The 25,670-nt window shown below is 37.8% G+C and overlaps 2 protein-coding genes across 2 annotated transcripts in view; one reads left to right on the top strand and one right to left on the bottom strand.

Moving 5' to 3' along the window:
- Positions 1-25,670, bottom strand: part of MAPK8 (mitogen-activated protein kinase 8) — a 190,184-nt gene that overhangs the window by 103,452 nt on the left and 61,062 nt on the right. The window lies entirely within an intron of this gene.
- PTPN20 (protein tyrosine phosphatase non-receptor type 20) lies at positions 5,123-19,606 on the top strand. The gene is made up of 11 exons (XM_069019591.1): positions 5,123-5,278; positions 5,766-5,934; positions 7,218-7,294; positions 9,354-9,412; positions 9,954-10,069; positions 11,973-12,121; positions 13,817-13,907; positions 14,421-14,755; positions 16,226-16,441; positions 16,710-16,772; positions 17,621-19,606. Exons 3-11 carry the CDS (start codon positions 7,283-7,285, stop codon positions 17,690-17,692), a joined length of 1,113 nt encoding a protein of 370 aa, XP_068875692.1. The 5' UTR covers positions 5,123-5,278; positions 5,766-5,934; positions 7,218-7,282; the 3' UTR covers positions 17,693-19,606.

Here is a 25,670-nt window from a genome sequence, read left to right as displayed (position 1 = left end):
CCTGGAATGATGCAGAAATAGCTTTCAAAGATCTCAGAGGAATGGTAAAATATTAACCCAAAGCATGTGAATAACTAAGTTACATCACCAGAGCATGTGACGGAATGGCTGTCACAGCTGTCTTAACATAGTTCAAACTTTTATCATTGTTTTATTAACTTGTGTTTATCTAACAGAAGAAGAAACTGCTGCCTCATTATACATCTTGCTGTACAAGTTAGTAGGCAGCACCTTCTGATTGTCAGAACTGGAAAACTAAGGAGACAAACAGAAAGAGGGTAAAGGAACTTACAAAAGAGCATTCCCACTTTATACAGTGGGTAACCAAAGCTGAATTCAAAATGTACCAGAAAGCACTTCTGTATTGGGCCAGGTGATTTAACATGCCTATTTTTTTTCCCAACACCTTTCTCCAACATGTTTCACTGTAGTCAAATATTTTCATATACTGATATAAATTCACTTTAGGAAAGCACCACTAACAAAATCATAGAAGCCCAACTACTATTTAGACAATTGACTTTCTAAAAATAATTTTCATATGTGCTTTACAAAGCATGCAGCTCTTAATGGCTCACATTTCACTTTTTCTGCCCCCAGAAATGGCAATCCAGTGGTTCCTATAGAGCAGGAAAATAGTAAGTAAGGCTAATATTTTTGAGTTTTAGTTCAAAACTTGCTTCTGATTTTGAAAATAAGCATAAAGTATTGATTCATTGATTTAAAAGTTATTAACAGATTGTAACTTGGCATTCAGTACTTCTGTTATGGCCATTTTAAGGGTCTGAAGAAAATTTGGTAGCTGTTTAAGGACAAATAAAATGTATAGTTCTCTGTAAAAAAATAATTTATTACATATTTAGTTTCTATTTTTAAATTTTTTTATTAAATAGGAATTTTATGTGGTTATATTTCAACATCTGTTTTGACTGAAACTATTCTCTGAGGAGTTTTCCAGCACTTCTTGAGCCACTATTTAATATCAGCCACTACTTCATACTTCATCATCTAGACCACTTTTTTAAACTGTTATCAATAAACTATATAAAATCAGAAGCAGGCAGCACCAATATCTCTTAGTTAATATAAATATCCCTGTCAGGAGAGATATTTGATACTCTAACTGATATAAAACTTCAGTAATCATGTGCACTACAAAGACTTGACCAGCTTTGCTCTGGCAGTGGAAGGAGTCTCAGCAAGCACAGGTTGCACCTGCACCCTCAGGCGGAAGGAGAGGTATCGCATCTAGGTCAGCACATATAAAAGGTGTTAGTTATGCAAGTAGCACTTTCCAATGCACATCTGGCTGTATTAAGTCAGGCCTAACCCCAGTTTCATTTACCTAAATGGATATGTCAATGGGTTTTTTTTAAATCATGCAAAGATGACCTACAAAAGTAACCCTGGACCACAATTGTTCACATGCCTACACTCATTTGAATACTGGCATATGGTTACCTGAAGCATTTATTCCACATCAAGTTAGTTACAGATTTCTGACTTTACCACACATAGCCATGTGTTTGTTTCTATAAACTGAAGCAATTTTCTACAAGATATGGATAAAGTTATGTGTACTCTCAGTTAACACGATAGAACTAAAGCACGGCAAATGTATATCCCAGTAGAACCTTGCTCACACAGTCTTGTGTGAGCTTTGCAGATTCCAAGATTTCTCAAGACATCTTCAAATAGATAACCAGACCTGATCCACCTCTGATACAGAGTTATGAACTCTACACTGGCACAATTACCTGCCTCTCCTATAAAACAAGATGTGTAAGGTCCTGCACATAGGTCGGAGCAGTCTCAAGCACAAACACAGGCTAGGCAGAGAATGGATTGAGAGCAGCCCTGAGAAAGACTTTAGGGTGTTGGTTGATGATAAGCTCAACATGACTGAGCAATGTGCAATCACAGCCCAGAAATCAAATCCTTGGATGCACCAAAAGCAGTGTGGCCAGCAGGCTGAGGGAGGGGATTCTGCCCCACTACTTTGTGAGACCCCACCCGGAGTGCTGCATCCAGCTCTGGGGTCCCCAGTATAACCAGCACATGGACCTGTTGGAGCAATTTAAGAGGGGGCCATAAAGATGCCCAGAGGGCTGGAGCACCTCTCCTATGAAGACAGGCTGGGAGAGCAGGAGTTCAGCCTGGACAAGAGAAGACTCCAAGGAGATCTTAAAGCAATTTCCAGTACCTAAAGGGGTGCTGGAGAGGGACTTTTGACAAAGGCATGTAGCGATAGGACAAGGGGGAATGGCATCAAACTGAAAGAGGACAGGTTTAGATTAGATAGTGGGAAGAAATTCTTTACTGTGAAGGTGGTGAGACACTGGAACAAGTTCCCCAGAGAAGTTGTGGACACCTCATCCTTGAAAATCTTCAGGTCCAGGCTGGATGGGGCTCTGAGCAACCTGGTCTAGTGAAAGGTGTCCTTGCTCATGGCAGAGGGTGGGAACTAGATGATCTTTAAGGTCCTTTCCAACCCAAATCATTCTATGATTCTATGATTCTTCCCCATTACAGGTACTTTTAAAAACCTATGGTAATTTTGTATTTGGTGTTCCATTTGCTATCATCACAGATAGAGTTATAGATAAATTTGTAATAATTTATTATTAAGAAAGCAAGCCTTCATTTTTATAGGCTCTCTTAGTTACAAGAACACATACCAAAATTGCAATTGCAACAGGTAGCTTTTTTTAAAGTACAGGACATTCATTATTTTCTGTAATTCACACATTGAGTACTTCGTGGAAGACAGCTACAATCACCAAAATATGATAAAGCAAAACCACAAAACTGGGGGGGCTGGGTAGAGGTGGGAGTGTTCCTTCATCTGCCTGATCATTGCCACATGTCTAGAATGACTCAGTCTGATCTTTGATTGTTGTTACAATTTTTGAAATAGCAATGGCTGAGATGCAATATCTCTGCAATTCATGACTGAAATGTTTATATCTCTATGCAAATTGGCAAACTTAATCATGCAGTGGTCTCACACTGTTTCATATAGTATCAATATTGGATATTGATGCTTTGTTTAATAATCTAAGCACAGAGATTACATTCCATGTGTACATGAAGTTTAGCAGGAGGCCTGTCAGAACAAACATACGTGTGTATTTTTAGGGCCACCAGCTGAAACAGAGAAAGCCAATATTTCTTTGTCAAATGAAAACCTGAACTCCCAGGAACAACATCTGCTGCATCAACATGGTAAGGAATTTTGCATTTTTCAATTAGGATTTGTAAAATTTTGTGCCTTCTCTTTGAAAGAAAATAAGTCTATAGGTGATAAGGGCATTGCCTGGGAAAGATTAACTCTTCATAAAAAAAACTGCCTCCCTCAGAGTTTCAGAGAACATTTATAGATTACTGTTGTCCATCTGGTGTCTCTTATGCTGCAGCACACAGTTTTTAAAGCTTGTTTTGGAACCTGCTCACAGAGAGGTAAAAAGTCACAGTGCAGCTCACATTTTAGGAGTTTTAGGCCACATAAATCCATAGGATTTATTTTTTATTTCACATATAAAATATAAAATGTTTTATTATGTCCCTGTATAAGATTTTGAGTGTTATACTATAGAATATTTTACCAGTACAACTATCTAAATTTGTTGTTGCTTTTTCTCAGAGAAACATTTGGAGGAAACAAACTGTGATGCTCAGCAGAACACTCCCAATTCTTCAGAATGTAAAGTAAGTGACAGTCTGAGGTGTGAGGTGGTTCATCAAGTGAAGTGAGCTATATGGAGTGAGATATTTTCAATAACAGTATTTAATGTATTTTTTTCCTCTCTTTGAAAATGTGAATATAAGGCATTTGGAGAGTATCCTGTAAGGGTTGAATTGCTTCAGCATTCACAGAGTAGAATGCACTGAGCACTTCCTGGGGACAGACTCTTCTGTTAATACTTTTCAATGCTTAGAAAGAAAGTAGCACAGGAAAAAGACACAGAATGTCACAGAATGGGATTCTGGGGAAAATATGTGCAATTGTGAAACATTTTCCACAACAGTCTTTGAAAACTGAGATTAATATGTTTCATTCTGCAATTTGCAGATGGACATTTGAAAAGAGAGTAAAATTACCCCAAATCTTTGGAGTATTATGCAGCACTGACATAGACCAATATGTTTTGAATTTTGCAAGAGAAATACATTTTAAAAATTATTGATTATTAAATTATGAATTCCTAAATACACAGGAATTGTTCTTAGGAGAAAAAAGTTATCTCCATGCTCAGCATACAATGCTTGAAAATTCTTACAAGTGCAAACATCACTTCTGTTGGTGAAAACACATGGAAAGGTTAATTGAAATTATCCAAATTAGGACTGATATTTCATGTGGATAGATTAACTAGTTTTGTCTTGATTGTGGATTGCAAAAAAAAAAGCTGTCTCTTGTTAAAATTAGACCTCCAACCTGGCAAAAAAAATTGGAACAATTTTCTCACTTTTGATTATGTCATCACTATTACTGCTTCTTCTGCATGATTTAATCCATGATGGTTTATCTGTTCAACTTGCAAAAATAATTTCCAAGACTGATATTTGTGGCATTGGAACTAGTCATGCTGCAAGTCATAAGCATTTCTAGCTTGCTGCTATTTCTGACATAGTACTTGACCCTAAAAAAGCAGCTGATTTTAAAAGCAAATGAAGTGCCAAAGCAAAAGAAATGGGAATGTTGGGATTACAAGATTTAAATGATAGAAAAAAAAGAGAATGAACTATGTATGGCATTACTGTCATGCTGGAGATAATAATGCCTTATTTGTCAATTAAGGTGATTCATTTGAAACATTATAAAAGGATTACAGAAGTACACGTTTCTTTGCTTTTAAGGTGTTATTTTCCCCAGCAGCAATTACTAAAAAGAGTATGAAAATAAGTATGTACTATTTTCATCCTGATACATACATGCAGCTGTTATGTTGATCCCTGGAAGCTCCATAGATCTATTCAAGAGTAGGATATATCCCATAATCTCCATCAGACAGTGAGGACTGTGAAGCATAATGGGAATCTTCAGTAATAAAAATGCAAACAAAATACAGCCCTGAATAAACTCCACTTTAGACTGCATCCTTGTCTATTGTAGGACTTCATTATTAAGATTGAGCTGGAAAAAGCAGAAAACGGAAGCCTAGGATTTGCACTGGTAGGTGGAAAAAATGGCAGGGCTATCTTAATAAAAGCCATCAGCCCGGACAGCAGTGCAGATCTAGATGGGAGACTTCAAGTTGGTGACATCCTGCTTAAGGTAATGTTTGTTCTTCATTGCTTTGGCCTACATTTTCTCTAGTTACTCTATAATGAGCATCTGTTCAATATAAAGGTGGTGCAGATTTGACATCTGATGCTGCTTTGCACAGTAACATGTAGAAGGTGGTGTCCCTTGGCTCCTGGTCGTCAGAGGGTTGTCCTGTTGGTTACCTCAAATTATTTTGTTTCTCCCTCCACCAGTTTCAAAATTGTTTGATTTTCTGGTTTTCATTTACTTCCATCTCTCCTTCATCTTCTCTCTGAAGAATGGGGGAATGCCCACTTACTATCTCAGACTATACTTTTGTGGTCCTGCTGGCAATCATGGTATAAAGATATAGAGATGCAGGATCAAGCAAGTTAGGAAATTGAGGACACATGAAGTTCAAAGAAGTTATATAAAGATTGCTCAGTCCTAGGACATGTGATTAGAAAAAGGCTTTGTGTTACAGGAATCTGGAAATACACATCATTGTATTTTTCAGGTGAATGAGACTTTTGTGTCTGGTCTGCCACGCCAAACAGTTACAGATTTGCTGCGCAAGGCTCAAGGCACTGTTCAGCTCACTGTCTGCCGAAGTGTGGCTTTGCATTGGGCTTATTCAGGCAACCAGAGCAACAGAGCTGCCACCCCCAGCACAAAAGCAGAGCCTGGTAAGCAGCTCCATCCGCTCACCATATGACAGAAGTGGGATTATGCGTTGCCTGAATTCAACTTTGGTATTAGTCAAGTCAATTTTAGAGTTAGTCCTGTTTCATAGCTGTAGGTGCAAACACATTCTTCACCCTGACTTGCAGCTCTGGCTAAACTTCTCCAGACATAGGACTGCAGGGAAGGCATGCCCAAGTGTGATTTTTAAGTCTAGGAACAGTCTAGGAACAAAACTGTAAGACCCTCAAAGATGCTTTAACTCAGCTTAAGTTTTTAAGTCAAGAATGTTGGTCTGATTTTACCCCATTTTATACAACTCACTGATGGAATCACAGCCCATTTTTGACTCAGTTGCTAAAATACTTCTCCCACAAACTTCACATCCCATCACTCCTACTTATCTCCTGGAAGCACTACGCCTCCTGTTCTGTCTGGCAGACAGATCCTCTCTCTTCTGTGCTTGTTCATGTTCAAATCCAGAAGCCTCTGCTCCCAGGTCTATTGTTACTCATTTGAGAGCACACCCATCTTGCATAGGGTAGCACTTAGAGAGATGACTAATACTATGGAAGAACTTTGTGCTCTATGCTCTGCTCTCCTGAGTACTTAAAAATTAAATAATAATAAAAGCTGGGAGTGGATGCAAGGATATAATATTACCAATGGATTATGGAGTTATAGTCCTCAACTTTCTATTTCTTTGAATACTGAAACATTTCCTAAAATGTGGAGAAACTTAAGTGGGAAGGGTATAGAATTCCTCCTTCTGGCCTGCTGGTTACAAATTGGAGGCTTTGTTTCAAGTATTCTTAGTCAAGAAGACACAGCCATTGCCATTTTCTTCTTACATGACATTGGTGAATTACATAGTTCCTGGGAAGTTTAAACTGTTTTCCTGCAAAATACAGTGGTATTATAGAAGTACTGGCAGCGAAGTTAATCTATGGTACTTGCCCCTTACCTTAGCACTGTGAAGGAATGAGCTAGGTTAGGGAGAGAAGATTTAAATTGTTTCAGGTTTTTTTTATAGCTGCTGTTGATACAGGGCTTTACTTCAGTGTATCTTCTGGCAGTCTGAATTATGCTGGCTTCTTCAGTGGTGACATATGACATTTGTCCTGCACTAACCGTCCCAGAGCATTCACGAAAGGGAGATTCTATGCCAGTTTAAGACACTGTATCTCAGTGCCTCATCTGAGGTCAAAGTCCTTTGGTGTAAGCAGCAGAGAAAAAATGGACCTGTATTTTCATGCATTTGATTTTGGTTTTGTTTTCTGGTATTCAGCAAGTGGTGAGGAAAGCCTGCAAGCTCAGCCTGTTTTCAGTTTCAAGGAAGAAGGCTACGACCAAATGTGCAACAAGGTAAAATCAGAGAAGTTTTCAGACGTTATCAGGCAATGTACTCATATGTTTGTTACAACATGGGTTTCCTGCAATGTGGGCAAGAACCACACCTTCTTAATGAAAAAAGTTTAATGTGGGGGAAGTGCGCTGCAATGACTGGAGCTGCTGACATTTGAGTGAGTCAGGATTCCACTGAGATAAAGGTATATGATAAGTATAATACATATGCTAAAAGAGTGAAGAAAGGTTGCATATGCATATGCATTGTTCAGAGTCTTTATAATACTGAAATGAATAATTTATTAATTTTACCATTCTTTCGGTATTTCTAAACCATATACATTAAAAGATTTCTATTCAACTGTCTCCACTAATATTCATAATTCAAATGCATCTAAATTTCTTCATTTTTTTGAATGGTTATTTTTTTGAATCTTAGTAAGTTCTGCAAGACATTCCACATTAAATTTCACAGCATCTATTATTTCTAAGTTTAAAACTGTAAAATCCCTCAGAAAATGTGAGAAATTTAGGTCTTCTTGTCCTCCAGAAAACGTATAAAAAACCCAAACCCTGATTCAAGTAATATAATTGAACTAGAAAAAGAAAAATTGTAAGAATCCTTGACATGAATAAGCTGAGAAAACCTTGAAGAGGAATTTGTTTGTGGAAGTTTAAGTATTCTGCTGAAATGGGTGTTGGAACTACTTTTAAAGACTGGTGAAATGTAATATCAAAATAAGGTTGTATCTATGATCTGACAAAGAAGTACACTCAACAAATAATACCAATGAGAAGTAAGAGATAGTAGTAAGGTTACAGGTTACCTATCAGATCCCTGAGTTAGTGAGGTATTAAAGCAAATATTTAGTTTTAAGCAATGTGGTTAAGTCTATCTAGTTCAGCACAGCACAAGCCTAAATTTAAGCATGTGCTTAGTGTTTTTCCTGAATTGGTTCCATTAACCTCTCTCTTCTTCATTATTTCCAGCTTGCCTTTAGTTGTCTCCTATGAATAGAAACTATTTCTGCTTTACTTTATGGAGCACAGCTGCCATCTACTCCAGAGATGTAGACTTTGAAAATGACAAGCTACTAAAAAAAAGAGTAGAAGTGAAGCAGTAAAACACATTTTCTTTGCAAATCAAAAACCTAAATCAATACAGCAGTCTCTGATCTATGTAACCAGTAGGTGCAGAAACTGGGTAGATGAATTCATGCTTAAATCAGCAGCTATAAATGTCCCAATTCTAATGGGGAAATACATGTACAAAAGTAAGAAAATAAGGTCTAAGTGGGAGCTACCATTGGGGTTCTCTGGGGCATTCAGTAGTTCATACTGTGTAGTATGCCAGGGTGTTTTCTGGGTGCATCCAAAATATAAAGCAGTGAAAGAAGAAACACCAATTTGAACTAAAATTTAAATAATTATATATCAAGTGTTACAGCTGAGAAGAAGGTACTTACACATACTAACAGCAGATCCTGCATCATTATTTAAATGCAGAACCTAGTTATTATTCTCTAGGATGGAAAAACAGCCACCAATACTATTGCTTCTATTGCATATGGACGGTCATCAAGGGTCTGCCTTCTCTGTTAGTTGAGTGCTTCTTCAGCAGAGCAGCTGCACCCTGCTTCTACCATTGGCATCATTGTGTCTAAGATAAAAAAAGGAAATTATTACCAACAGTTCCATCCCAGACACTGGTTCTTCCTGGTGCCAAGAAGTGGGAGGGGAAGAGTGTGACTCATGATTCCTGTGATTGCATTTTCTTTCTGAGATCAGAGAGGATATAAAAAACTTCTCCAAGTTCAGTCGTGCATGCTGAGGTGTAGAGGTGTCTCTAGACTGTACTGTTCTATTGTTTAGAAATTTACAAATGCAGCTGATAAGTCTTTTTACTCTGACTAGATACTGCAGTACACACTTTCTTCTGAAAGTGGAAACTATTCTATTTTCCCTTTCCTTCTTGAGTGAAGGACACCTTTCTGTCAGAAATAAGAAAGAGCGTTGATGAAAGTAACTATATTCTTCACATTTCTGCGTACTGATTTTTCTTATCTGAAACCTTCAGGATCCAGAAAGTACAGACAAGTCTCCTCTGCGAGGCCAGCAGAGTAACATTTCAGACAGGTAAGTCTTTCGAATGAAGTAAAACTATTAAAATAAATAGTATGGATAATTTATTCTTCTATTTCCAGCTCTGTCCTAATATGGTACGCAAATAACAGAAGCACGGGTCTATTGGAATGCAGCTCCACCTGCAGGAAGAGCTGCTAAACAGCTTCCACACAAATACTGAGACAAGAGAACTGAAGCTTCCAGGTGTAAGGGCTAAAAATGTCATACATTAAAAATTTTTTCTAGCTGTGAGAAACCTTACTTCCAGTCATTTTTGAGCATTTTTTTTATTCAGAGTATGTTCTTATCTCTGAAAAAACCCAACAGCAATCGCATACTGATAACAGTATTTTTCAGTAGCTATATTTGCAAACAACACTCCAGACAAAATGCTACTACAACTCCTTGAACTTATGATCTTCAGAGTTCAGATTAATTCTTGAAAGTAGTTGCTCAAGAAAGTTAAAAGTGATCAAAAATAGATTAAACACAAAATCTTTGTATGGTTCAGATTATCAAAGCTTCTGCCACTTCAACTAACATTGTTTTACAGGTCACAGAAATGTGCAGAATGTGAAAGCTGCAGAAGAGAAAATCAACAGTCTGAGTCAGGCAGCTGGAATAATGAAGATGATGTTGTGCCCCACAGGATTCCTGTTCTACCTAGAAGTAATCATGAAAAGATTTGTTTTGTTTCTTCAACTGTATAGCCCAGCACCTCCATATATGTACATTGAGGACAACATTATTCCCTTGTATACAAGCAAAGGATTTGCTCTTTCAGTCTCAAAGACCAGGGCACTCAAGACACAGTCTTTACCACTGATGCACAGGAAGGACATCCAAACCTTGGTACCTCTAAAAGGAGACATACATCAGGAGGTGTCTCCTCTCTGCCTTACTGTTCCCATACAACTTCCCCAAAAAAAGTAAATTAAACACTTAAAATGCAGAATGAAGGGTCAAATTCTCTCTCAAGACTTTGTTCCCAGAATCACTGAATTTTACCCCCCATGACAATTTCATTAAAACCTCTAGAAATGATGTGCTTAATCATGTACTGAAGCACTTTCACAGCTCAGGTGCCAAAGCCCCTCTGACACCAGAAGAGTTTACAGAAAGAATCTGCCTAATTGTTCCTTTATGAAAAGGAACTTCTGCTCCAAATGAGAATAATTTGTGAAAGAAATCATACTGAGGATGTTGCAGTATCTCACAGATTCTGTGAAGTGCAGGTTGCTCTCTCTCCCTGCTTCTTCTCACCCTGTGGAACCAATGAATTGCTGATGGCTCTTATCAGAAGTAAAACACGGTTATCTCCCTCACACTACCAAGCCTTGCTGGCCAGCAAACAGAAAATGATAACCCATCTACCATCTACCACCTGCTCAGAGTTTGGGGTTTTTTAATTCCACTTGATCTGAAAGGAGAGGTGTATGGGAAAGAGGGTGCTCTGTCTGGAGTGGGGATCTGTCTTCACTGGCACTCTCAAGTAGATAATAGGAGCCTCTTTGCGGGTTAGAGAATGGAATGTAAACAGAAAGTGTCTTAGAAGCTCAGGCAAGGCAAGGGCAAATTGTAGGCCAGACAAAAACACAGCAAGCACAACTCTATTGTAACAGAAATTAGTTAAGAGCAGCAATGATATCTTACAAGAGGAAAGCAGAGCATTGCTTCTTGTCTTCACCCTGCAACAAGCCCGTGGAACATACAATCAGCTTTTCTTTCAGACAGCTGGCATGTTATCCTTTGCAAACAGTAGCCCATGACTAAAAATCCCAAATTCCGTAATTCCTCTGCCTCAAACCATTATTTTTTACATAACAAGCTACTGTTTTTATTTAACATGGGAACAAAAGTTTTTTCAGTTTCTCCAGTAGAGTAGTGATATTTCTGTGGATGCAATGTTTATCCATTTTCTTAATCTGTCAAGTACTGGGTCAGAACACATATTTCAGGATGAGCTAAGTAGTAAAACTGAATCCTGCCTTTGGTGCATCAAAGATAGTTCATATCTTGTTCTTGAAGGGGAGTGTGAGGTAAAATGAAAAGAAAAATACATTTGCTTACTTTAGGAAGGAAGAATTTGCCGTAATTACTCCTAGCAGTGGGGTGTGGCAATACTCATTGTCATGGAAGTGCTGGAAACATGAAGGTGATTCCCTGTGAAGATGTGGCCAGAGTCTCCTATAGCAGTATAAACTAGCATTAAAGTTTACAATTCTGCAAGAACAGTTTATTTAGAACAGACTGTATTTAGAAACTCTGTGAGGCAATAACTTGAAGTAGTTGGATCTGCTTCCAAATAACATGTAATGTGGTGCTGGTTGTATCCATGATGCTGACTTATTCTTCTTTCTGCTGTGAACATAAGTAAGATGAAAATATTTTCTTCCATTTTCTCACATTTCACTTCCACAATATAAGCAGCAAAATATATATACATACTGCAGCTCCCTCATTTTTAAAGCCAAGATTTTGCACTATGAACAATAGTAATTACAAACTTCTTGGGTTTTTATTGTTGTGTTTGGTTTTTTGTTTGCTTTTTTTTGTTGTTGTTGATACATAGACAGAACCTTTGCTTCTGGAGATGAACTGACTCAGTTAATTAACTTGAAACCATCACAGAGCGGAGTAGATCCAAGGACTGGCATAACAGGTCTTATTCAAGGCCTTCAGCTGCGGATTGAGAATCAAGAGGTGCTAAAGGAGTTTATGGTAAAGTGTGATTACTTTTTAAGAACTAACAATTCAGCACAGCTAAGAAAATGACTTTTAATTGCCTTCTGGATACTGGATGGGAGTTCAACTTGTATATCTTTACTGAATCCTTTTTCTCTGACAATTATTCCTGCCAAAATGGGGTTTCTACTCTGCTGTTTGGGTGATAGTACAGCATTTGGATCTCTCTCTTTCCACGCATGTCAGCCTCATACCATTTTCTATTCAAAGATATTGCCCATGTAGAATGAAAGCAAATAATGTCACATTCATAATGCAGATTAGGAATCACTTTTTCCTAGACTGACTTCTTCCTATTACCCCCTTAGCTTTGCTGAACATCTGCCTAAGAGCTATCCTAGGGGCTGCACCTAAGCAGGAAATCCATGCTGCTAGGGATTCACTTTCAACTGTGGAAACAGTTGAAACGAAAATATTCCAAACAATGTTCCCATTACCCATAGAACTCATTGCCACAAGATGCTGTTAAGGACAGGGACTTAGTGAAATTGCAAAAAAAAAAAAAATGTACCTCCATAGATAATGAAGACATCTGATTGCACATAAATCATGAAAAAAGTAACATTAGGAAGGCTTATAAAATCTCTTGTTTCAGAACATAAATAGAGTATGCAGTTATCATCAAATTCCCAAAAAACATATTATTTCATAATTCTTCAACATAGTACTGGATTTTCCTTTAAAGGACATGCTCATTACCAGTGACATGGATTGCTGCCACTTTTCCATAGTAATTGCAATGTTATCAGTTTCTTCCACTTGCCTTTATATCTCTGACTTTCTGGGTACAAAATCCCACAGGCTCAAGTGTATACGATTTGCTGACTTTCCCTGAAGGCTCAAGGGCATGTATTAATTTTCATTCATTCCACTGCATTACTGATGTAGGTATACCTTACTGTGAGCTGAGTCACACATCTGCGCAGAAAGCATAAAGATCTAATAAGTAAAGTGCCAGTTACCAAAGCCAGTGGATATTTTATCTGAGTAAAAGCTGTAGTAACTGATGAAAGTGTTCTGTCACATGTACTTCAGTTCATATAAATGTATAGTGGCAGAATGTGATGGCTGAGCATTGTGCAATGCATAGCAAATAGATAGAAGAATAAAAAAATGTCAAGATAACCCAAAACTGTAAATTAAATGAACTTGCACATTCCTGCTTCTGACTACACTGCACTCCATTCCCCTAAATCTGCTGTGAAGTACTTAATGGCTGCATGATTTGCACTTAATATCTCTGGGGCTGTTCCCTACATTCATCGCTTTCTCCATCACTGAGAAGTATTCACTGTCATTATTGCACTGTTAATAGTGCAATAGTTAGTGCTTTAGTCAGTGTATTATCAATCATAAATGCCAATATTTGGCCAAGACAGTATTTCAAACACCTATAATACAACAACATACAACAGGGTCTTGTATTCACAGGGTCTGAGGATGAGGGTTGGAAATATAACTTGAAAACTTCAGAAATATTATGCAGGCTGAAGAAAATACAAAGTAACTTTAATTCCTTGCCTAGAATTTTTGAGAATGATGTACTGATTCTCTTCTGTAATAAGTCTATTTCCCAGTATTGGGTCATATACAGTTTGCTCACACTGACACCATAAAAGTTTTCTGTTGAGGATGTGAACAACATGGATTGACTATTTCTTTTTGATCTAGGCTTTAGAACATGTGAAACCAACAGATGACTGCAGAACTGGCAAAGCACCAGAAAACCAGAATAAAAACAGATACCGAGATATCCTTCCATGTAAGTATGCACAGAAATGAGAACATACATTTGGTGAACAAAGTCATCAGAGAAACAGGAAACTTTCTGGACCCTTGATGTCTTTCTAAAATGCAGCAGCAGGACAACACACACAAAAATTTGTAGCACCTCTATATATCAGTAGGCAGTACATATATTCTTAGAGGTTTTCCTGATTTATAACACCAATATCCAGTGACAATGTTCCTATGCAATACATGAAAAGCAGCATTGGGTACACTATTTTGGAACACTGCCAAACAATTCTGTGGTAATTAGAAGGCTTTTCACAGTGTTACACAAGTACCTTAAGAGAAATAAAGCTGCAATGAACCATACAATATATCCGTGGGAATTCCTACTGAGAGTGATTAATATTAGTGCTACTAGTCAAATGTATTCTAGAATCCAGAGGCATACTTTTCTGGAGAGACTGATATTTCCTATATCCTGAGATGGTAGAACTCTCTTTCAGATCCACAGCTGAAATAGCATCTTTCTGTTTCTGTACAGATGATAAGACACGAGTTCCTCTGGGAGAAAAGAATGGCTACATTAATGCAAGTTACATTAGAATGAATGTTGGAGAAGAGGAACATTTTTATATTATAACCCAAGGGCCTCTGCCATCCACTATGGCTGATTTCTGGCAAATGGTCTGGGAGAGTGAATCAGATGTGATTGCCATGATGACAAAAGAAGTGGAGCTAGGGCAAGTGAAATGTCATCAATACTGGCCTGAACCTCCCCATGACTGTAAAGACCTGGCTAATTTCTATCTCAGGCTACACAGTTACCAGATTCTGGAATACTTCATAATTAGAAAAATACAAATGATCAACAAGCAGGTAAGTTAAGTAGACTTAATATTTTCCTAAATGATGGAATCAATTATGTAGTTTACATGAGTAGATACAAGTGGTATTGTTTGCTTCTTCCATAACGTGTGCTCCGTACTTTTTAGGGATGTAAAAATCTGAATAACAGGCATGAAATTAGGGTTAATGAGATGCTTCTTTTTTGCTCATTGTACAAGCAATGAATGCCAATATAACCTGTATTTGGAGAAGAACTTCCAAAAACGAGACCTCGAATAGTCACAGAACAGGTGTGTTCTGTGTTTTGCAGAATTACTTACTGTTTCATCAAATCACATCCATGCCAGAATGGATTCATATTCTGTAATGGTAGTTGGATGGAAACAGGGGAAAAAGGTGGCTTTCATCCTAGAATTTAGAACAAATGATACTTTTTTGTTCATGAAAAGACACAAACACACATGAAACTACCAATCTAGCAGCAATTTTTGGGGAACTTAATAAATACAGAATCCAGGTAGAAGAACATAGAAAACAGGGCAGGTATAAGACCATCAGTCTTGCTTCAATATTAAGTAAAGCTTTGCAAAAATTTCTTCAGGACATATTATTTAGTGGCATAATTAAAAAACCTGTGCCAGACTAAACTTGGTGCCTTTTCCATCAATATAAAAATTTCTCTATTTGAAGAAATTCACCTTATGTCACTGAGTGTGAAGCATTGTAAAGCATTTGATACGAGTCTTCCCAAAAGACTATCAAAATGGCAAGATGGAACACCATATGTGCTTGTTTCAATGAACGTTAACTTTGCTATGTTTGTACTGAACTAGTAGCAAGCTACCACAGAAAGCCACAGGTCTACTTCAGCAGAAATCCATACTTATATTCAGATTCTTCTGATAGTAAAAATCCAGGTAGTTAGCATTCAGATTTTAACGTGGCTTTGTGAGCTGGCAACAAGAAATGTTGATCCAGGGCAACTTAATTAATATTACTCTTTATTTTATCTACATTTCATTTATTCTTGCAAGCATTTTTAGTTGGTTTGCATATTGATTATTTAATCACAAGTTATTCTTTCCTATCTGATAGCCATTTACAATTTTACTGTTGTGGCTCTCATATTACTATTCTTCTAGTAGTAAGGCTTAGTTCAGCTACAAAAACAGTTTTAGCAAACAGTAATGCAATGTTCTAATTTAACAAACACTTTTGTTTTTTCCTTTCTAACCAAAAAATAAGATCAACACATTCTTTCAAGACAACAGATAAGCTTCAGTGTCTTGTCAAAGTCATATGAAGTAAATTTCCTATGCCCGTGTCTTCTGAGTGCATTTCTTGAAACCTAAAGAAACCTGAATGGAGTCAAGTATGAAAAGCTAAAGAATGTAAACAAACAATTTTAAGAATGAGGCTGAAGGAAAATTTTTAGTGGAATTCCTTGAAAATTGGTTTTAGGATGGATCATTTTTAACCTTTCTGGTGTCTCTCTTCCAGACAGAAGAAAAGCGCATTATAAGTCATTTGCAATTTACCACTTGGCCAGACCACAATATTCCAAAACTGGCCGAGCAGCTTGTAAAATTTATTTGTTATATGAGAAAAGCTCACAGGACAGGACCTATTGTTGCTCACTGCAGCACTGGCATTGGAAGAAGTGGAGTTTTGCTGTGTGTTGAAATTCTTCTCAGCTATATAGAAAAAGATTTATGTGTAAGTATCAAACAGATCATTGTTAAGTATTACAGACTGGCGTGGATGTCAACAACGTGGTGGGGGCATCTTAGAACAGAATAATTACTGTAAGAATTCACCCTCACAAAATGGAATAAACCCAGCTTTCATCGTTTTAAACAACAAAGATAATAACTACAAATATACTATTTCTAAAAGAACTGCCACAGCTTCCCCATCTAAATATGCTTAAATCTTTCTTTATAACTTGCATGTCAACCAAATAAAAACTGTTCTCTTCTGATAGTTCAACATCAAGCAAATAGTGAGGGATTTGCGAGATCAGCGTTTTGGCATGATCCAAACTAAGGTAAGTTCTAAATATTGCAACTAGATTATAATTTTTTTTACAAGCCTGAATTAGTGGTACTGCTCCACATGCTTTGATAAATATGGGGCTTAAAATACAATTTTAGTGCTCTCATTTGAGGAAATTAACAGCCTTCCAAGCAAGTGGTGTCTAGTTTTAAATATGAAAGTCTGTTCCTTACTAAATAAGTGAATAAAAGCAAAGCAGGAATATAGGACAGGTACCACCCCTCCACCTCCCCCCCCCTTTCTTTTTCTAAAGCAAGAAGAAAAGCAAGTATCACAGAACCAGTGATATACTATAAACCATACCCTGCAAAATTACAGCCTTCAGTTGAATTCTTGCTATTGCTGAGTTATCATCACCAGGTAAACCCTTCTACTCCTGAGCTAAACCCACTCCTGAAAAGATTTTTTCACACAGAAAAAAGACAAGATGCAGCTAACTCACCTTAGAGAAAACAGTTGGTAGAATAAAAGCAAGAGAAGACTAAAAGAAGTTCTCCCTATAGGCAAATATTTTAGCACATGCTTTGATATATTTTTCTTCAGGGTAATGATTGAGCATGTGACTAAAATTAAGCAAACATATAACCTACACTGTCTTAAATGAGAATTGAGCACATGCTTAAAATACAGCGTTCCTGCACTTTTACCAGAGATGGAACAAAAAGAACAAGGATTCTCTTAAATATGTCTTTGTATCCATATTACAAAGATGCTGATGATATAAACATATAACATATACCATATAAACATGTAACATATAAATTCAGCTATCCATCTTTCTTTGTCTAGAATTTATGTTGAATGTAACCAGGTGTTTCACACTGGTGTCTCTGCATACAGGATGAGTATTTATTCTGTTATGAAGTTGTGCTGGAAGTCCTTCAGATCCTCCAAGCAATGGATTCCTACTGAATACTATTCCTACCACATGACTCCTCCTGTTGCTATTCCACTTGGACTCCAGGGACCACTCAGCAACTACTTTAAAGAGATGTCAAGCCAGCACAGACAAGTGTTATATTACATGCTTTTTTAGATTACCCTGATTTCAAAGTCATTTGAAAAACCTTGCTTAATATGTCCTGTATAAGTCATTTATTTATTGGCTCAAAGTATGAAGAAACAGCCAGCCAGCACTGCAACACTGCTGTGGTAAATTGCCATGGAGAATTTTTGTTTTCTGTGTAATAACATATTAATTGTTAGGAATATATTTTGGGACTGTAGCAAGGATATAGCAGCCTTTGGAATTAGCTTTGCAATCCAGAGGGCAGCTTTAAAGATCCAAGATTCTGTTGGTGTTGGTGGAAGATTAGTTGTCCCTCATCTACTGTTGTGCACTATTGGCTTCTGGGCTGCAAATCAATATTTACTCCAGCAGTTATGCTTTTGCATAGAAGGACTCAATTTGGTTACCTTTGGTTGCTTGAACAATGTAGAACCATTTCCAGTCATCACTCCAGCCCATGAGTTTATACCACTATCACTAGACATCTTAAATCAAGAAACTGACAGAAAAAATAGGATGCCTTTAAACCCTGGTTCTCTTCAAAGGAAGAGCATTCTAATAATTTGATGGAATATTAATTTTTTCCAGCAATATGAACAGATGTTGATAGCATCAGTATTTTCATTCTACATCCATATAAAAAGGAATGCAATACTAAGCCAAGTGAAACAACTGTGTGTGCATTGTGGTACATACATACATTTCATCTTCCCCTAATCGTTTCCATTGATTAACTATCTTCTCATTCTTACCTAGGGTCTGGATCTATGGGAAATCCTGCTGGTTTCAGTAGGGGCTGAATCAGGTCTTTGAATTAAAGAACTCTCTGTACAGTTTATTTCTCTTGTAAAAAGTGTTTCTGTTCACGTGGGTGGATTTGAGCAGAAATCTGCTGTTCAAGTTGTATGATTGTATTTGTTTCCACAGTTCTACTCCTAAGTCCTTATCTAGAAGGTGAGATATGGAAGTGATTAGATGTGCATTGGAAGTGTAACTTGTAAACATAGGAAACTGAAACAATCTAATTGAATTGTACATATTTTTAAAACTTATTTGGTTTCTGGAAAAGAGAAAATATTAAGAGGCATTGGGTATAAAACTGCAGTAGAAGCAAGAAAATAAAATACCTATTTACTTTCATTACAAATAAGAGGTTTATAATTCAGAAAGAATGGTGTATTAAATAAAAATTTAAAGTATGGCTTTTAGAAAAAGCCACTGTAATACAATTATAATTAAGGCCAAGGCCCATTTTTTCTTTGTGCCCTCCAATAGTCTGGAGGCAGGAAAATATAGAAATGCAATTCATTATTTGAGCCAGATGCTAATTTCAAATGTATTGATAAAGTTCCAGAGCAATGCTAAATAAATCCAGGCGTAACCCTGGATTCATATTGATATAAACATAAACAGAATTCAATGTTTTGTCTTAAATTCATTGAATTTGGTCCTTCCTCAAAGCATTATTCTTCATACATTCTTTAATATCTTTACGTTGCATATAAAGGACTGTTTGCACAATTTCGTCAAATGTCATCAGCCATTTTTTCCTAATTTTGTTACCTTCATTTGGTATTTGGCCTTTGACTTTAATTACTACATGTGTACTACTAGGCAATCAATGCATTACACTCTAATAAATGCACAATTAATCTTTTGTATCACAGTAATTTAGTAAGCTTCTTACTGAAAATATTCCTGTACTTTATGCAAAGGTGTTTTTTCTGTGGTTTAGAACAAGTATTCTGGATTCAAAAGACAATCCTCACAGCATTATTTGTGCATCATTTTTGCAGCTGTTTGACAGATGTGTTTGCTGTTTGACATAATTTTCTCATGTTTTACAGAGATATTAAAAAGATTTCTGAAAACAATCTGCTTAATTTCAATTTCTTTTATAAAAAAGAAACTGCAATACCTAACTATATAACCTATAAGAGCTCTAGGGAAAAATATTTTATTCATAGGGGCTTGTCTTTAAACTTCCTCTAAAGGCACAATTTATGATGATGTAGAGTGGAATGTGGCCACATCCAGAAGCTGATAAGCATTTCCCCATACACACAGCACAACTGAGAGTCCCACTTCTGTGTTCTTTATTCATGCAAAACCCCCTGGAGATAGAGGCTCACTGATATGCATTCCTTTGGAACAAAAGATAACCCACTCTTTAAAGAGCTCACACTACTTGACAAGTCAGGATAAACTGAAAAGAAAGGAAAATCTATTGTCCCATTTCATTCATAGGGAAGTGAGGCAGTGGTTGGTGATTTGTCCAAGGTCTACAGAGTTTTGGAAAAGTTGGGAACTAAACATAGATGATAAAATCTCTGATTCTTTGCCTACACACAGAACTATCTTTTGTCATTCAGAAAAGATAATCAGACTGCTCTGGATGATTTCTGATGAGATATTATTTAGTATATAAAGTGCTCTGACTGGAATTTGCACACATTCTAATGTGCAAGAGATGTGTTATGGTAGAGAACCTCACTTAGTGCCTATGCTCACACTTCTTACTTCAGAAATGGTATTGAGATCACCCTTTGTGCTCTACCATCTAGTTGCCAATCAGGATGAACTGTAGTGCAAATGTGAACAAAAAGGTTCATTGAAGACAGTGCCTGCCATAACAAGCACACAAAACAAGTAGGCATATGCTAGTCCTCAGATTCATAGTGTAGCACAAAACCTTGTCAGTCATACTCTGTGTTCAGACAGTAGCTCTGTCCACAGAACAGCACAACTTGTAATCATACTTTGGAGAAGTAACTGTTTTACCCGCACTGAGACTCCTGTTAAGCTTTTTTGTATCTACCATTTTATCTCAATTTAAAAGCAAGTATAGCAAGGACAACCACTGCATAGCTGTAAGGTTACAAAATCGTGTGTAGGGGAAAATGGGTGTCCCCATTTTTCTATTAACATCTTCCTTGAGCTCCATCGACTCAGAAGTGCTTCATGCTGATGTCTGTGTGTACTCTAGTACCCCATCTGCAATGGAAAAGATACCTGAAAATATCCACATGTACCAAAATGGGTGTTATTTTTTACAAGAGCATTGTCAGATTTAAATAATTGACTTTAAAAAGTAGCAACTTGTGCTAATATAATCATGCTTCCTTTAAATTTTCTTAGAAAGCCTGAGAGATGAGTCAGAAATTTTTTTCTGTCTTTTCAGTTTAAACTGATCAACAGGCCCTTCTGCGATGAAACAAATACAGCAACTGCAAAGAGGGCCCGTCCGGCCAAAGAGCAGCAATCACTGCCATCTAGGGGCAAATCGTGACTGCGACGTGGCTAATGGAAACCGGTCGCTCCTGCCTTGGGCACAGACCCACTCCTTGTCTCTTAGCTGGAGAGTAAACACAGCCAGATAAATGTAACAGAGGGCTTGTAGGCAGATCCCACTCACTAATTGAAATTATGCCACTGTGACTTCTTGCCTATACCTACAAGTGCAGCAAGAAGCTCTCACAGGAACATTCTTTCTACTGGATAATAGAATGGAATTGTTTTCTTGTGAAAAAATAATACAATGATTCAAATAACCAAAATGAGGCAACCCTTCCACAGACAGGGTCTGCATAATGTGTTGCACCCAGACTAGATGCTTGTTTGATGCTGCACAAGTCAGAGTTCTCAACATCTGAAAGGATGTGAGTTTATCTATACTACTCTCTCTTCCTTTACAGCATTAGCAGTAATAAATAACACTTTAAATTACACTTTGCATAATCTGAGTGTTTTACTTATTGGAATTACACAGGACCAGCAACTCCAGGTGCAAAACATTCAGTTACTAGTAAAGGACAATGGTATTTCTCACAGCTGTTAAATCACAAAGCTGGACTCAACATGAAGATTGCCTGCCTACTGCTTGCAAACTGACTAAATATTGTTGTAATATTAGAAAAAGTAGAAAGTGGTTGAGCTATTTACACTGAAAAGAGAGCTTGCCCTTGCAGGCTAAGCAGACTGAGAGTTAGAGTCCACTATTAGATGAATCTTTTAAATGTCCAGTAATGTGTGTGATGGAAGGGCACAGCACTTACAAAGATATGTGGTTTGCACATAATCTTGTACAGGTTTAGCTCTGTAGGGTTAGAAATAAGCTTGTGAAACCACAAAAGTGTTCTGTAGTGCCATACTGATATAACTGTTTCTGTCTTGGTCACTCACTTTGTGCACACCAGGAATAACAGAACCTCATACTTCATTCATGCTTCTCCAGACCCAATAGCATGGAGCAACTAACACTGGATCACAGAACCACAACACAGAATAGTTGAGATTGGAAGGAAACTCTGGGAACCATCCAGTCTAAACCCTTCAACTCCCAGCAGTGTCACCTCGAGCTCAGGACTGTGTTCATGTGGATTTTGGGTATCTCCAAGATCAACATTCCTTGACCTGTCTAGGCAACCTGTTCTGATATTTGACCATCCTCAGAGTAAAAAAGTTTTTTTCTGATGTTTAAACGAAATTCCTGGATTGTAGTTTGTGTCCTTAGCATCTTGTCCTGTCTTTGGATACCACTTAGAGGAATCTGTTTCTGCTTCTTTACCTCTTTACTCCCTCCCATTTAGGAATTTATACATATTGATTGATAAGATCCCCCTCAGCATTCTCTTCTCCATGAGTTTCTCCAACAGCCAAAACTCTCTCAGCTTCTCCTTATACAACAGACATTTCTTAATTCCAATTTCTAAATCATCACAGTGGCCTCAATATGCAAGTACTGGTTCAGAGAGATTGTAAGATTCCATCCAACAGTCTACTGAAATTTGGAAGTATAGTTTTTTGGTGCCTATTGACAAGTGATAGTTGCTGTTTTAATACCACTGAAAGACTGATCAAGGCCTGAGAAACCAATATGGAAGACTGAGAAGATGTAGAATATGGAGCATCTCTTGGATGTCAGTCTGAAAGATCTGCCAGTGGTCATCTCTAGTTTTTTACTTAGTCTTAACTGTTCAGTGTCCCCCCCATATGAAGTAGGTGGCTGTTCAGAATTCACTGCCTTTTCTGCACAGCACCAGTTACACATTCACGCCTGAGGGACAGTGAACTTTTTGCAATCCTGTTCTGAATTATACAGCTATTTAGCTTTCTCATTAAACCATTCAGAAACAAAACCCCAAAAAGCAGTTAAAATGCCTGAGAGCAGTACCTCCCCAACCAGGCGACAGACACAATGGGGACTATACAGTAGCTGTCCAGCATCCCAGCTCATTACACAACCTAGCAATTAACTGAAGTTGCCTGTGCTCCCTCCCCTCCCTGCATTTGTTCTCTTGAGAGATGACAATCCCTTCTTCTCCTTCCTGTTCAACACTCTTGGAAAGACATGCCAATGACTGTGGGCTTTCCTTTCCCATCACACTGCTGTAAAAAGCTTCTAACTACTTCCATTACCACTTCCTTCATGGCTGAAGCAGATTTATTCCAGGCAAGGCACCAGCTGTAGTACCTCTTGGCTCATTCAGTACACCTACCAACAGTTCCCAAGGCAGAAAAGACATGCTGTGAGCTTGCTTAATGCCAGCACCTTTGGATGAGTGACAAGGACACTATAAGAAATAATGAACATTAGGGAAATGTAGCTATAGCAACACAAGTATTCACAAAGTAAATCCCCACCACGAGAGCAAGGAAACTGCTGTTATTGTATTTGTAAAAGTGCTGATAAAGCAGGAGCTTGGGCTACAACATCAGGAGAAAGCATGCCTGGCCTGCAGTCTTGCCACAAGTGGTAGCACATGCAAAAGCACCCCTATACCAGACAGAAACTTAGCTCACACACTTTCAGAAATGTTGGATGAAACAACAGATCCAAATCTGAGTTTTTGTAAGAAAATCCCAAACTTGCCCCAGCTCTTTATTTTACTGCTCCAGATTTTACTGCAGGTTTAGCACCATGTCATCAAAGGAACCATTCTGATGACACTTTCATGCTGATCAGAAGGCTGCCATCGTTCCAGAAGCAGGAACTGAACCTTGGTCTCTCATTAACCTATGCTGCTTCCACCTTTTTTTATCCACTGAAAGCAGGCAAAACTTGTAGCTGAGTATTCAACAGGAACACAGACAATGCTTTCTGACTTTTTTTTAATCCAAAGCTGAAACAATTCAGTAACTCTTGGGGAATTTTGACTTTCACTTGGTATAAGAAATAAAAAGTTAGTTTATTTAATTTGGAATAGCACTACAGCTCCTGGGTTCCTCTCTTCATCATATCTATAGTTAATTTTATGACAAGTTCCTTAACAGTATCATGCCTCAATTTCCTTGTCTACTGCTTTGCTGTCTTAAAGATGAATGAGTCCCAGGTAATGCTTGGGAAGCGTTGAGTGAGTACTCGAATAAAAGACAATGCAAAACATGAAATATTCTTCATGCTTGCACTTTACAGTTACCACACATTCTCCTTCACCTCTGTGTGTGAGTTAGGACACATGTAGCATATATCTATCTCTATTATTAGGAAATTAGCGCTGAGTCATTAAGGGAAACATTTCACTAAGGGAAAGAGTAGGGTTCTGCTAATGTATTATTTGAAAACTGAGTAGAAACAGAGGGGTTATTTCACAGCTAGAAATTCTGCTAGTATCACCTAACTTGAGTCACTTAGCATGGACTCAGCATCATTCCTTTTGCTTGACAGCAATTTTAGATCAAAAGATCTAAAACTGTTCCCATAGATAGAATCCAGACAAAGCCTGGAATGTCAGCAGCACTGGGATGACCACACCTCTCAGCTCAATACAGATACCCAACTCCTTCAGAGCGACATTGCTCTAGGCAAGAGCATCTCCTTCCAGAGCACTCCATGCCAGCTCCTGCTGAGATTTTCAATGACATAGGGATTTCTCCACCTATTCCTCCTCTCATCAACACTTAAGATCCCTTGCTAAGAGCTGGGTGGCTGCTGGGTTATGCTCTTCTGCTAGACTTTGTCAGTGGCCCAAAAGGTTCAATTATTCTAGGAGTCCTCCTGGGATTTACATAATATTGCTTTGAGCTCTATTAAAGCATCTGATGAAACTCAGTTACTTCCTTGGAGTTCTGAGAAGAACACAAATTAAACTGGGAACACAAACAACAAGTCTTTTTAAAATATCCAATCAAAAAAACCTTCTCTTTCCTTCTCCTTTGTCAACAGTTCTCCCATCTTAGTTGTTCCCTTAATAGGGAAAAATGTTTACAAACCTCACTTCTGATCATGCACCTTGACTCCCAGTTTTTTGTAAAGCCTTTGAGAATTCAAAGTGAAGCTAGGCTACCTCCAGGTGGTCAGGACTTCACTGATCAATGGTCTATGGCAAGCTGAAGTGATTACAGCCTTGGACAGGAAGAAAAACTGTTATCAAAGCTGCTGCTCTCTGTAGCTTCAGTCTAACTTGCCTCAAAATCATTACGTGGCACATATGGGGGTAGCTATGTTCTCTCCATAGCTTTCAGCCAGAGGCTTTACACATGTTCAACTCCTTTCATGGTTTCCCTCCAAAATGCCAGCACTTCTCTTCCTGTCCAGCTGTTCTTTGAATACTGATTGGGATGTGACTGATCTGCTTTTAATTCTCAATTATTTCTTCAACAGCTGAGTGCACCAAGCCTGTATATTGCAATTGTCTTAACTTCTGGAAGAGGTAGAATATACTCTCTCCGAATTCATCTCACATCACAAACACACATGATGTGTACTGGTATGTGAGAAAGCAGGCAAGATTGGGAAGGACATCTGCATTAGTGTGGATGCATTCACCTGCCATGGGAGCAGGCTGATAATGGATGCAGGCTGCCAACAAATTAGGTAGGAAATGGGGCTAGCAGGGAGAATTCCCACCCTTCTTTAACTTCTTGTAGTAATGTTCTTTT

Source organism: Aphelocoma coerulescens, chromosome 6 (assembly GCF_041296385.1).
Source record: "Aphelocoma coerulescens isolate FSJ_1873_10779 chromosome 6, UR_Acoe_1.0, whole genome shotgun sequence".
Lineage (NCBI taxonomy): Eukaryota > Metazoa > Chordata > Aves > Passeriformes > Corvidae > Aphelocoma > Aphelocoma coerulescens.
This window is presented reverse-complemented; position numbering and strand designations above follow the sequence as displayed.

Bases quoted from the DNA above. Each gene is read 5' to 3' on its own strand.
- PTPN20 (XM_069019591.1), top strand. The intron at 10,070-11,972 runs GTAATCATGAAA...GTTGATACATAG, and splicing joins GATTCCTGTTCTACCTAGAA to ACAGAACCTTTGCTTCTGGA. The intron at 12,122-13,816 runs GTAAAGTGTGAT...TTTTTGATCTAG, and splicing joins AGGTGCTAAAGGAGTTTATG to GCTTTAGAACATGTGAAACC.